Source organism: Megalops cyprinoides, chromosome 11 (genome assembly GCF_013368585.1).
Source record: "Megalops cyprinoides isolate fMegCyp1 chromosome 11, fMegCyp1.pri, whole genome shotgun sequence".
NCBI classification, from domain to species: Eukaryota; Metazoa; Chordata; class Actinopteri; order Elopiformes; family Megalopidae; genus Megalops; species Megalops cyprinoides.
The window spans coordinates 4,563,338-4,576,564 of NC_050593.1; the positions used below are offsets into that span (position 1 = coordinate 4,563,338).

Below are 13,227 nucleotides of genomic sequence, written 5' to 3' on the forward strand. Positions count from 1 at the left end.
ACATTCCAAAATTTGTAACACATCGACGTGACGGCATAAAATGTATGTTTTAATGCTACAATTCTAAAATGTCTTGTCATTATGGTTAAGATTCCAAAATGAGCCTTATACGTCTACTAAAATATGTCAACAACAATACCCACAATTTGACAGAACACTGCGCGTGCAGGGGACCCGCAGCCAGCGCAGCTAGAGCCATTACTGCAAGTAACAACACTGAGAGAATAGACAAGAAAATACAGTTGCAGTATCGCCTACATGTCGACCGCGTAGGCAACGAGGCTTGCTCTGTCCCCATCAAGTTATGGGATTCGTTATTTAACATGACGCTCCTTCTTTATCTTAGGCAGCAGATGTTTACATCACCTCATCTTCTTTGTGACAAGTAGATAGCATAAGCTGCCAGCCCTGAAATGCGTGGTAGCTATACGTCTGCCGTCGACTTCTCGTCTCTTATAAGCGGTTGATCACGATGTATGTATCATTTGAAAACTAAACGGTATCCGTGGCACAGATTGAAGCGATCATCAAGCAATCACAGGGTTGTCTATGGGGTGAAGCATTTTAAGCGCTCCAGTTAAGCTCCCGTGTTTTATCCATGCGCTGTCTACGCAAATCGTACACAGAGAACAAGGAGTTTAATGGTCGCCCAGCAGTGCCCCCTGGGGGGATTTACACGGTGCAGCATTACTGTATTTCAAACGTAGGCGACAAATTCGTGGTGACTTTTTTGTCATTATACGTGGATAAACAACTTCTTATGGATCTTCCTTTCTCCGCGAAAAAAAAGTCTTAAACCATTAATCTGCGTAGTTAATGCTGCGATTGTTGGGGTAATGTAGTATGCATTGGTATGAGTTATTGTTCACCTTTCGTAAGATTTCTTTGTTGAGGCCTTGAGGCAAGATCCGCCGCATTTAATTTATTAGGAGCTGGTCTCGCAATGTCACCAATTCGAAGAGTTACGTTTTCAAAGGCAATGGCATAATTTTCAACACGACCGCATTTATCTCATGCACACCGAAGAGGGGGCGTGTGCGGCGACTACTTACGTCACTGTGTTACGAGGAAGAAGACTGGGCAGCAGTACGGATCACGCATAAAAGACGACCGAAGTGAGTAAAACTAATAGCAACGTAGTAACTTCAGAATTAGTAAATCATATTAAGTAAGTTTCTCGAAATACGTCTCTTTAGATGTACGATGTAATTTCGGCTGTGTTGTGGTGTGGTTCAGACCATACTAGTTGTACTTTGAAAAATCCCACCGGTCGCCAAGGTTGTTGCAACGTTGCCCAAAGTGAACCTGCTTATTCCAGCATGGTTAGCTCAAGCATGTTAGCTGTCGTACTGGAAACAAGTAATTTAAGGACCTGACTGCAGATCACATACTATTCAAAATGTGTTGAAATATTAAAGAAATTATAAAATTAATACACACGTATATGTGTGTATACATGCTTTAAGTAAATTGTACTTCTAATTTGCGTTCGATACTAACTCAGCAGGAGTCTGTGCTGAAATTCCATGCTCGGAGTTACGGATGAGGCACGTTGCCATTAGCAGAGCGATAAGTGTCAGTTACCTTATCAATTTTGAATGGTGGATCATTTTAAAAGGGGATATGCGCAGTCCACCGTTCACAAAGAGGGTATAGGTGTTTCATCGTTTAGCATTAATGTGGACATTCTTGTGTGCAGGTTTATATTTAGCTTGCCTCTGCATGCTTGAGCCGGTAAACCCCCCTATTGTTCTGTTTCACAGTACATAAACGTTGGGCGAGAGGATAATGGGAAAGTATATGGCTGCCATACTATGTTATTTGGAAACAGCGCCTAATGTCGTTCCATTTGTGTGTAGGGTGGCATAACTTTTTGTAGTACTGGAGGCGGGGTTTGTGGGTGGTCTGTGGTCATTAATGTTAGGCTGCATCGCTGCAGGCTGCTGCAGTGAACATTCAGAAATTTTCCAGTGAAATGAGTGACACAGTAGAATGGGTTGTAGTCACAGTGTATTTGGGGGCAGCCAACTTGAATAGATAGTTTAGCTAGTTTTGTTTATTTATACTGGTAAAAGTAAAATAACAAGCATCAGATGAAATAATATGTGGTGAAATGTGAAGGCTACAAAGATTTAATTTCTCATGCTTTTCTGTGTTCTGCCCCTTTTGGTCATCCCGCCCTCTTCTGTCTCACCCAATTGTTTCCCCTCCCTCTCCTCTCTCGCCCTATCCTATCCCTCCCTCTCCTGTCTCGCTTCATTTCTTTCCCATCTGCAGGACAGGGGGATGCCAAAGGGCGAGATGAAGAAGCCCCTGCTTCTGTGCTCAGGGGACCCAGAGTCCCCCCTACCTGATCCGGGCGTCCCTGCGATCGGCATTCTGGGCACGGGGGACTTCTCGCGCTCGCTGGCGGCACGGCTCATCGTCTCAGGCCATCGGGTGGTGGTGGGCAGCCGCAACCCCAGGCGTGGTGGCAGCAGCTTGTTCCCTGCAGCAGTGGAGGTGATGAGCCAGCAGGAGGCGGCCGTCCACGCCGACGTGCTCTTCGTGGCGCTCTTCCCCGAGCACTACAGCACGCTGGCTGGCCTGCGGGGGGCGCTGGCGGGCAAGGTGCTGGTGGATGTCAGCAACGCTGCTGAGCTTGGCCGGGGCCGGCCCTCCAATGCTGAGCGGCTGGCCGACCTCTTTCCTGAGAGTGACGTGGTTAAGGCATTCAATGTGATCTCTGCCTGGGCCCTGCTGGCCGGCCCACGGGATGGGAATAGGCAGGTGAGCTGCAATTGGCTGGTGAGAAATGGGGTCCTCCCACTTTTGGGAGTGGGGAGTGTTCCTAACCTGAATCACCACCAGGCATGTTGTGCAGATGTTATGTATTTATCCAGTCTAGTTTGCCTCTGATTTGACACATTTTGAACAGTGAGCCAATTTAGATTAAGCAGGTGCACAGTTCTGCACCCTTTAGTAAAATGCTGAATTTCTTCAGTAAATGTCATATGTAAAATGGTAAATGTCCAAATATAAAAATGGATATATCATAGCATATAATCATCACAGTAATACACGAGGGCTAAAGTTGCCTGGTTGGAGTATTTGAAAGGTTTTCCTCCTCCCACTTGCCACCACTTCTGAAAAGTAATGTAATATTTATCTTAAATTTGTGGCTGTGACCGGCCAGTGGGAAATGGGTTCGGAAGTATTCCTTACCTGAACTGCTGCCAGGCATATTTGCGTGGACTTTATACATTCATCCTAAGTACAGTTTTCTTCAACTTTCAGAACACATTTTCAACTATGAGCCAATTTAGATAAAGATAGATTAAGCAGATGCTTGGTCCTCCACCCTTTAGCAAAATGCTTAACCTGAACATCCTCAGTAAATGTCATATGTATGGTAAATGTCCAAATGGATAACTCATAGCACATAGTCACCATCATCATCATCTTCATCATTATGATCACAATAATACACAAGGACTGAATTGACCTGATCTGTAGTGTTTGAAATGATTTCTTCCACCCATTTGCCATCCCTTATGAAAAGAAATATAATATTTAATATAACAAATGTCATAATATAATTTATATATTGTAACTAATTTAAATGTATATGTCACTTGGCAAAATTACAGGTAGCTACTTTCACATGTAATATAATCCATGTACTGCAGAATGTTTTTTCTAATTTCATTTATGTGAAATATACTGTGTATAATATAGACAAAAAAATTGCATGCTATATTCTAAAGTATCAGTAAATGACATGTGTTATGATCTATACTAACATAAAGGGAATTTCTAGATTTAATTGGTAAGTTGTTTCGAGTTTGAGTTGTTTCATAAGAGTATCGTGTTTGTGGCTTTTGGGATTTGGAAGTGACCCCATTCTGACCACTCCCCGCTCCCCCGGTGTCCCCAGGTCCCGATCTGCAGCAACAGTGAGCGTGCCAAAAACGTGGTCACGGAGCTGTCCCGCAGCATGGGGTTCGTCCCCATGGATGCAGGGCGCTTGTCCTCGGCGCGGAACGTGGAGGATGCCCCCCTGCGCCTCTTCCCCTCCTGGCGTGGTCCCATCCTTTGTGCCCTGGGCCTCTTCCTCTTCTTCTATACCTACAACTTTGTGCGTGGCGTCCTCCTGCCCTACCTGGTCAAGGGCCAGAACCTCTTCTACCGGCTGCCTGTGGAGACGGTGAATTCGGCGCTACCCGCTGTTGCCCTGGAGATGCTGGCCCTGGTCTACCTGCCAGGGCTCCTGGCTGCACTACTGCAGCTGTGGTGGGGGACCAAGTACTGGCGTTTCCCTGACTGGTTGGACTGCTGGCTCCGTCAACGCAAGCAGCTGGGCCTTGTGAGCTTCTTCTGTGCCGCTCTGCACGCTGTGTACAGCCTCTGCCTGCCCATGCGCAGGTCTGCGCGCTACCGGCTGCTCAATGCCGCATACAAGCAGGTGAGTGGCCGTGGGGGGTGGGAGAACGAAGGACATGGGGACATTTGGGGCATCAAGAATGCGCTTCGGATGCTTGGAGATATCAGTGCACATGGTATTGTGTTCTGTTTGAGAGAGCTCTAAAGCAGTTACTTGCACTGCTACCCCCCCCCCCCCCCCCCCCCCCCCGAACTGCTCTTCAAGGACACTCCTGACATTTTGGTGTCAGTCTTTTTTTTTTCGCATTCCCTTTCCTGGGTTCTTTAATACTGATCCTGCCATATCTCCATTTTCAAAGCTGATGTCTCCAAATCACATCAGGATAATGTTTGTCTGCCAGCCCTTGAATTTCGCCATTGGTTTTTTCATTGTTTTGAGAGGGGAGAGTTTTGGCCTACTTGAGTAAGTTTGCTATAACAACAAGCCTGAACCTCACACCCTATTCCCCTTTAAAGTTACCTACTCCAGTTTAGAAGTGCAGAAAGTGTTCCCCCTTTTTGGACAGAAATGAGCTTCACTGTTTATATCCTCAATTCCATCTCATTTCCACACTGTTAGCTGTCCACTGTAGGGAAGATGTCCTTTGGTGGTGTTTTGCTTGCAGTGCCCCCTGGTGGAGAGGGCCTGCAGTGTTTGTGTTCTTGGAGAAGCCCACCAGGAGGTACTGACATCCCACCACTTGCTGCACACTGGCATCAGTGTCACCTTTGTTGTGTGTGAGCTTCACTAATCAACACCTTCCCCAAACCTCCGTTTTCGTGCGGATTCATTTTTATAATCGGATCAACCAATTTCAGCACCTCTCCAGGTATTTTTGGATTAATTATGCTTTTTTGGAAGTCGCTATGTTCATTTACATATATCCTGTTGTGTAGGGGATACATACACTATATGGACAAAAATCCTGACCATTACACCAACAGGGACTGTAATGACATTGTATTCAAATACATATACTTTAATATGGAGTTGGTCCCCCTTTTGCAGCTATAACAGCTTCCACTCTTCATGGAAGGCTTTCCACAAGATTTTGGAGTGCTTCTGTGGGAATTTGTGCGCATTCATTCTGTAGAGCATTTATGAGGTCAGGCACTGATGTTGGACGCGAAGGCCTGGCTCGCAATCTCCGTTCCAGTTCATTCCATTCCAGTCCGTTCCAGTCAAGTTCTTCCACACCAAACTCATCAAAGCATGTCTTTATAGTCCTTGCTTTGTGCACTGGGGCACAGTCATGTTGAAATAGAAAAGGGCCTTCCCCAAACTGTTGCCACAAAGTTGGAAGCATAGCATTGTCCAAAATGTCTTGGTATGCTGAAGCATTAAGATTGCCCTTCACTGGAGATAAGGGGCCTAGCCCAAACCCTGAAAAACAGGTTTGGCCAAATACCTTTGTCCATATAGTGTATTTGCAACCAAAACCAAGTTTATTCCAATGCTTACTCTTATCGTCCTCAAAATGTATGGTATATGGCTGCGGCCATCTGGTAAGGAGAGGATTGTGCTCTTCATGAAACCTCACCCTTATCTGGCCATAAAACAACACGTGCTGGCACAGCCCTGCTTGTATGATGGGCAACCCCTCTGAGGCGCCTGGTACTTCAAAGATAAGCTCCAGCTGGGGTCACCCAGTGTTTACTAGAGAGGCTATATTACAATACATCACATACATTACATTAGATTCTCAGGTCTTTGTCATGCAGTGTCTACATGGGGTCTTCCCCCCTGAAACAGATGCACCTTTTTTTTTTTTTTTTTTAACTAAGCTGGCTCTGGATGGGAACGAATCCTTGAACACCAAACTCCTGAACTTATCTCCAGCTCTGCATGGCTAAGCTCTTTCCAACACACTCCATTACGAATCCACAACTAGCTCTGGAAGCAAATCCCTTGACGATAAACAGTCCACCCTTGGAGCCCAAAATATCCCAACAAGAAGTTGGATGCTGTCAGTAAAGACAGCTATGTCATTGAATGCGAAGATGGTCTCTTTGTCATTCTCCTGTGTCAATGACATTTCTACCTGGCAAAGACGCCAGAAGACCTAGCTGCGGATAGTATGGCAGTATGTAGCGCTTTCCCTTGTGCATGAGTGCCACACGACATGAAGTTGGAGGCTGTCAGTGAAGACAGCTATTACAGATGTGAAAATGAGCATCACACCCAACACCAAGAGATGCCTCTACAGCAAACAAGCTGCTGTCTCCTCAGATCTAATGGACTGGCCCTCCATAACTCAGTGAGCATTGTTGTTTAATACTGCCATCATGAGTACCTTAGCTGATTTCACCTTGTATGAGATGTGTGTAGACACATCTGTGATTTGAATTTTTTTTTCCCTGTTACAGTTACCTTATGAGACTGATTACATTAACTTACAAATAGTTAAGCCTGTGTCAAAAAAGATAAATTGTACAGTTACACACACGTCTAATTAATCTTTTGTCAGTGCATGTCAAACTGCACTTATCACATCATGATCTTTGTAGTTTGACTCAGGTGCTGAAAGTCCAATCCGATGCTCACATTTAGCACTATCTTTACACTCCCCATTTCGTGTTCTTCAGTAACCTTTTTCATAATTCATTAATCCATTTAATTCATCTGTCTGAGGATAGGCATGTCCCCTACATAATTGGTGCCCCATGTGAGAAGTCTCAGACCCCTATACTGTTTTCATTATTATTATTATTATTATTATTATTATTATTAACTAATAATTATATTATTAACTATATTAATTAATTAATTACCTGAATCTGTTATTGATTTCAGTTCCTCTCCTAAAAAAAATCCTCTTTACAGAAAAACATTAAAATATCTCATTTTGAATAAAAATATCACCTGCTCCAGTTCCTTCACAAAGTATGCCATGGTTTTAAAATCTAAGTAATAAAAAGATGAATCTCCCAAACAGATCAAAAAGGTTGACTAAGTTTTGGAGAAGCGCTTTAGAGAGACTGGGTATAACTAAACTTTATGCTGTATAAGAACAAAGTGATGTAAGGAAGTTAAGGCTCTGCTACACTAGGGTAATAGTCCTGTTGTTATTCCAGTATCCTGTATATAATATTAATAATAGTGATTCCAGTTTATTATCAGTGCTGTAAGGTTTTGTGTGGAGCAGTTGCTGGGGAATTTGGCCCATAACCAGGAGGTCTCTAGTTCATGTCCCAGATGGGACACTTCTTGCGTGCTTAAGGAACGTACGTGACCAGAATAGGTACAGTCTAGTTCTGTAAGTGGATGATATTTTAAATAGACGCTGCTCTGTGGGAGGACGTCTCTTAGGCAAATAGGTAATGTGATGTAAGGATAAAGATGCTTTACACACACACACACACACACACACACACACACACACACACACACACACACAAAGCTGTCACTGTGTCCTTTGTCTTGTCTTGTCCTTTGTCTCGGAAAGGTTAGCAAGTCTGGCACGTCTAACCTCCTGGGTCAGTCTGTCCACTCTGGAGTTCTCCCAAATTTATCTTCTATCTTCTATCTTTTATCTGACACTTCAGAAAGGCAGAAAGTTATACCCTGAACAGGTGCCAGTATGACAAGACACTTTATTGCCACCTGGCGGTATGTTTGGGAATAGTCCCAATTTGGCATTAGAACTCATATCCTGAGCTGTGCAGCAAATAGTCTGAATTATTGATTTAACAATTTCATTTCTTGATTGGAATATTTAAGAAACAGAATTTGGAGTAGTTTGGATCATACTTTTTGTTCTGGTTACAGGCTGCAAAGTATAAGTTATTTTTTGCAAAACAAGATGACAAGCCAAGCACAGTGACTGGATGTTTGCACTATGCATGCACTACATAGTATATTTAATGTGAGCCTGCTTGCTGTAGGTTGAGTTATCTAGCTATAGTTAATGCACTTCAGCACATCAAGCTTGGCAGTTTTGTATATTAATGTGTTTACAAAAGGTACTGATGAAACTGAAACCTAAGGTGTTTGGTTGGACGGACCAAGCATAAAGATAGTGTTACTTCACAGGCTGTCCACTTGCTCTATCCTTGGTGTGTCCAGCCTCCTTAAGGGGGTTTTCTCCCCTCTTTAAGAGTAAGAGGATATTGAAATGGTGACAGGTCCACAGAGACATGCCCAGGGGTCACTGCATGCACAAGGGTCTGTCCAGGAAAGAGAACGAACAGGAAAACTGGAGCCTTATGGAAATTTTAGCAGGTCAGTTTTGGGAAGCCTCCTCTCTGGGAGTGACCCTGAGGTCAGGGCCTGGGAACATCCAGGGCTGTGAGTTGAGCTCAGCCCCAGCCTGCCTTGTTTGGCCTTGGATCTCTAGACACCGTGACCTCATTCCCTGAAATTAACTGAAAATATCATTTAAATGGCTTGACTGCACTCTAAATCACTCTGTACTCTAAATCCCCCCCCCCCCCCCCCCTACCAGCATGAGAACCGGAGAGTGCTGCGTCCTCACTAATTAAGCGACGGGATACAATCACAACTCGATCTCCTTGGCGTCATCTGCATCGACTTCCTCTCCCGCCGAGAGGTGCTGTTTATCCAGCTGTATGACTAACCAATCAATCAACTAATTGTGAAGTGTCGGGAGCTTTAATGATGAGTGTGTATGTGTCTTACTGTATCCTCACTCATGGAGGTCTTCTGTGTGTGGGGCATTGAGAACGCAGGCGTGTTGTGAATTGTGTAAATGACTGTGGGAGCGTCGTGCACTTCTCCACAGGTGCAGGACAAAGTGGAGAACTCATGGGTGGAGGAGGAGGTGTGGCGGATGGAGCTGTACCTGTCCTTCGGCATCCTGGCATTGGGCGTGATGTCCCTGCTGGCTATCACCTCCCTACCGTCTGTGGGAAATGCGCTCACCTGGAGGGAGTTCACCTTCATCCAGGTGAGTGACCCTGCAGCCTGCTCCCAGGGATTACAGGAGCCAATGGCACGCTGAGAATATGAACATGCTGTCATTATGTCCAAAAGCATGCTGAGAATATAATCCTGCTTTCATTATGCCTAATAATAAAATGGGAATATAATCATGCAAGCTGTACTTTGAATTTATATTCAGTGTGTGCAATAGAATTAATCTTAAGACCTTAGCCATCCTCCAGTATGAACTAAGAGAGCTGAATCCTAGAGCGTTACAAATGTTCCAAAAGTGACAACTTCTGCTTAGAACTTCCAACCATATGTAATTATTAACAGGGCTTGATTAAATCCATTCCTTCAGCTCCCTGCCGATGAAAAATGGGAATATTTGATCATGAAGGATGGTTAATTTTTTGTTTGTACAACCAAAAACATACCAGGCATGCAGCTGTGTATTAAGTTGTTCTGTGTTGAGTGAATACATCAACATTGGTTCCTATGGCTGTAATTGTCCGATTATTACGGGATTTGTCATCCCGCCCGCCCTTCAAACCCCCCCCACACACATTTATGTTAAGCCGATCCTGGCAGGGGGAGATTAGTCACATGCCACTAGTCCCCCAGACATAAACAGGACTGGGGTGGGGGGCGCGCCGGGATGCCAGAATGCTTGAGACAGTGGTAAACTGGGCATCATTCTGCATTACGATAAGACAGAGTCCCACCAGCTCCCAGTCAGACAGATGGACCGCAGTCTAGCAGGCCCTCGACAAAGAATCCAGACAGTGTTGGAAGATAGAATATGAATCTGGCCAATATGGACAAATCCCCTCCCGACAAAGTCTTACCATCAAATAATGCGACTGCCTTTCCCACGGCTCAATGGTAAATATTCAGCTGGTTGCACCACCCCTCCTAAAAAAAAAAAACGAAATATAGTCGAACCATAGCAGTTAGTTCTCCCAGGTATCTGGTAAGGGTTAATAATTTACCACACAAGGCAGCAAAAATTAAAATGTTTTGGTTCTCAGTAAGCTCCTTAACTCCTGACAGAAGTGCTGACCGCCACCGTTACACTGAAGGAGCAGACGGTGTGGCTAAATACATATGCTGGGGCTTGCTTGTGTTGTGTGTACGAGATGGACTTGTCTGGCAACATGACGGTATGATGAAAGCTGTGGAATTTTAGCCCATATGGTTGTTGGTTTGAATCCTGGCAAGCCACTACTTTTAACCCATTGGACAGTGATTAATCTAGACTTCCTCCATCTGGTAACTGGGTTTCAAACTCTAGGCTGAAATAAGAGTGCAGTCCACAACTTTTCACAGTGTATTCCTTCTGGATTTGCTGCCATGGGTTTGAACTTAATGGCCTTTTTTAAAACAGAGACATTGATTGTCCAGTCCTCAGTAATTAAATAGTTTTTGTGTTTGTACACTTACACGACAACACTGGATAACGTTTTCTGTAACTTTTTTGTATTTTGTATATATACACACTATATTGGTATCGGCATCAGTAATCGGCCAAAATGAATGTGAAAATATCGGCATATCGAATATCGGCAAAAATCCAATATCATGCATCCCTACTTGGCAATAAAATAAGTTTCACAGATGAAGACAATATACTGAAACATTTGAATCATCAGTCATCAGTCATCATCACCGCCTTATTTAAACATGTTGAGTGTGGATGTATTATGAATGTAGTGATAATGGTTCACACAGCTGTTTTTAGATCATAATCCACTATTATTAACAATATAAATCACGATAATAATTTTTCCATCAGTCTAAGATAAATGGATAAATGGAATTCATACAGTGACTGCATGCATGTCACAATGCAAGGCTAATAACACATAACATGTAAGGCAGACAGTAGATTTTCTTGCATCTCCACCCTAATGCATTTTAGATGTTTCAGTTAGGCAGGTTTAGGTGTCACTAAGGGCCATATATCACAGAGGTGGTTTGCTTAATTCTTCTGCTTTAATGGGTGGTCAGTTTGGGTGAATACAGAAAGTATGAAAGAAGTGAGCGCTTGAGAATGAAGCTGTCTGAGATGCAAACACAGGTAAGTGGTTCTGGGTAAGAGGATAGATAAGTGATACTAACCTCTCCCCACTCCTCGTTCGGTTTCTCTCTGTGTTCCAGTCCCGGCTGGGCTACGTAGCCCTGACCATCACCACCCTGCATGCCCTGACCTTCGGCTGGAACCGGGCATTCGACCCCGCCCAGTACGCCCTGTACCTGCCCCCCAGCTTTGTGCTGGAGCTGCCCCTGCCATGCGCCGTGCTGCTGGGCCGTCTGGGCCTGGCACTGCCCTGTGTGGCACGGAGGCTTGCCTGCATCCGCCGCGGCTGGGAGAGCGGCCGCCACGTCCGCTTCCAGCCACCCAGCGAGGCAGGCAACAGCGACACCCCCGAGGACGTCAGCGATGTATGACCTACCCTCGCCTCGACACGCCCCTAATGTTGAGAGGTGTATATGTCTAATGTATATAGCAGTAGGGATAGATTGTGTGTACCTGAACTGAGCTTTATACATTCGCAGGGGGGTGGGAATCCAGCCATGCTCCTTTGAAGATGTCATCATAGAAGATGCAACAAGCTGTGCAGCTGTCTCTAAGCGGGAATCGGAGTGCATTTGAGGGGCAGTGTGTCTGCGCGGTGCTGCACTCGGTGGGCTGCGTGTTGCCAGCGGTGGTGCTTTCAGGCTCCCGGTCACTGAGACCGCATCACGCCAGTTTAGATGAACCCCCAGGTGAAGCTGGGTCGAATACCCAACAGCGGTCGTCTTATTCTGGGGGCATTAAAGGACTTTGCACCCCCCCCCCCCCCCCCAAAAAAAAGTGCCTTGAGTTGACAGCCTGCTCCTAGCCTTCTCCCTACACAACTACCCCCTATCACCCCCCCTCCCCCACCCCCAAATTTGCTACTGAACTTTGTCAGCCTGCTTGCGTTATAGTTCTGAAATCTAGGTCAGAGCGCCGGAGTGGCTGACTTTGCTGGGAGGCGCAAATGCTGGCTTTTCGCCTCGGTCCCTCTCCAGCTCGTCCAGAGTTACTGCGTCCCGAGACCAATGTGTTGCATAAGCAGACCTTTACGTGGCAGAATGTCACCACGGCAACAGGCATGCCGTGGCGCACATTAATATTTACCACGTCTGTCTGTTAGCATTAGTTGCCGTGGTTTTGCATTATGACATGATTGCGCTGCAGATCAGAGGCAACACTGTCAGGTTGTGTTTTAGCTTGTCAGAATTCACAAAGTTTTCTAGGACTTATTAGTAATATAATAATTATTAGGACTGTTATTATTGTTAATAACAATGTCCTGGAAAGTAGGGACTATCTATAGTCCTGTATTTATATATATTTAATACAGGAGGTCCTTGCCACTTCTAGGAGATACATTTTACAGATTCCTGTGAAATGGGGCCATCCTTGGTTACTGCACTACAATATTATGGGTAACTGTTCCTACCACAAAATAACCACCTTGTCAGTATAACAGAAACAATGTAATTGTGCAATAAATTACTTAAGAATTAGTGTATTTATACAATAATGCTGAAAGTATGTGTAATATGGAAGATGCAGCCTGGGAACAAAATGCAAACATTTGAAAACCACCAATTGCAAAGCTGCTAATAGCAAAGGTCTCTTGTATGCTGTTGGTTTTATAGCATGAACCTTAAGCTCCTTTGATCAGTTTTTATCACCTAAGTGCACTGAGATCCAAATGTTCTGTTATAGCATTTCAAGGTTTCATAAATGCAAAACCCTCTTTCCATGTTATTGTACATATTAGTATCATAACACCGTTAGCTGTTACAGTTGTTACACACCTGCAGTGTGGATGTCTTTGGTCATTGTTAAAGGTCTACACATTACTAGTGATGTTGTGTTGATTTGCCTTAATGAATTCAGTGAAAAA

At 44.6% G+C, this 13,227-nt stretch overlaps 1 protein-coding gene across 1 annotated transcript; it reads left to right on the forward strand.

Moving 5' to 3' along the window:
* The first annotated feature begins 772 nt into the window (after positions 1 to 772).
* On the forward strand, positions 773 to 12,120 carry steap3 (STEAP family member 3, metalloreductase). Its single transcript, XM_036541350.1, has 6 exons — positions 773 to 1,115; positions 2,278 to 2,769; positions 3,917 to 4,444; positions 9,144 to 9,308; positions 11,444 to 11,728; positions 11,843 to 12,120. Exons 2-6 carry the CDS (start codon positions 2,287 to 2,289, stop codon positions 11,870 to 11,872), a joined length of 1,491 nt encoding a protein of 496 aa, XP_036397243.1. The 5' UTR covers positions 773 to 1,115; positions 2,278 to 2,286; the 3' UTR covers positions 11,873 to 12,120.
* The last annotated feature ends 1,107 nt before the right edge of the window (positions 12,121 to 13,227 follow it).

What these genes read in the sequence shown, in the direction of transcription:
- steap3 (XM_036541350.1), top strand. Translation starts at nt 2,287, where the DNA reads ATGCCAAAGGGCGAGATGAAGAAGCCCCTGCTTCTGTGCTCAGGGGAC. An exon ending in GGGAGTTCACCTTCATCCAG is followed by an intron (nt 9,309 to 11,443) that starts GTGAGTGACCCT and finishes TCTGTGTTCCAG; the next exon opens with TCCCGGCTGGGCTACGTAGC. An exon ending in CCCCCGAGGACGTCAGCGAT is followed by an intron (nt 11,729 to 11,842) that starts GTATGACCTACC and finishes ATACATTCGCAG; the next exon opens with GGGGGTGGGAATCCAGCCAT.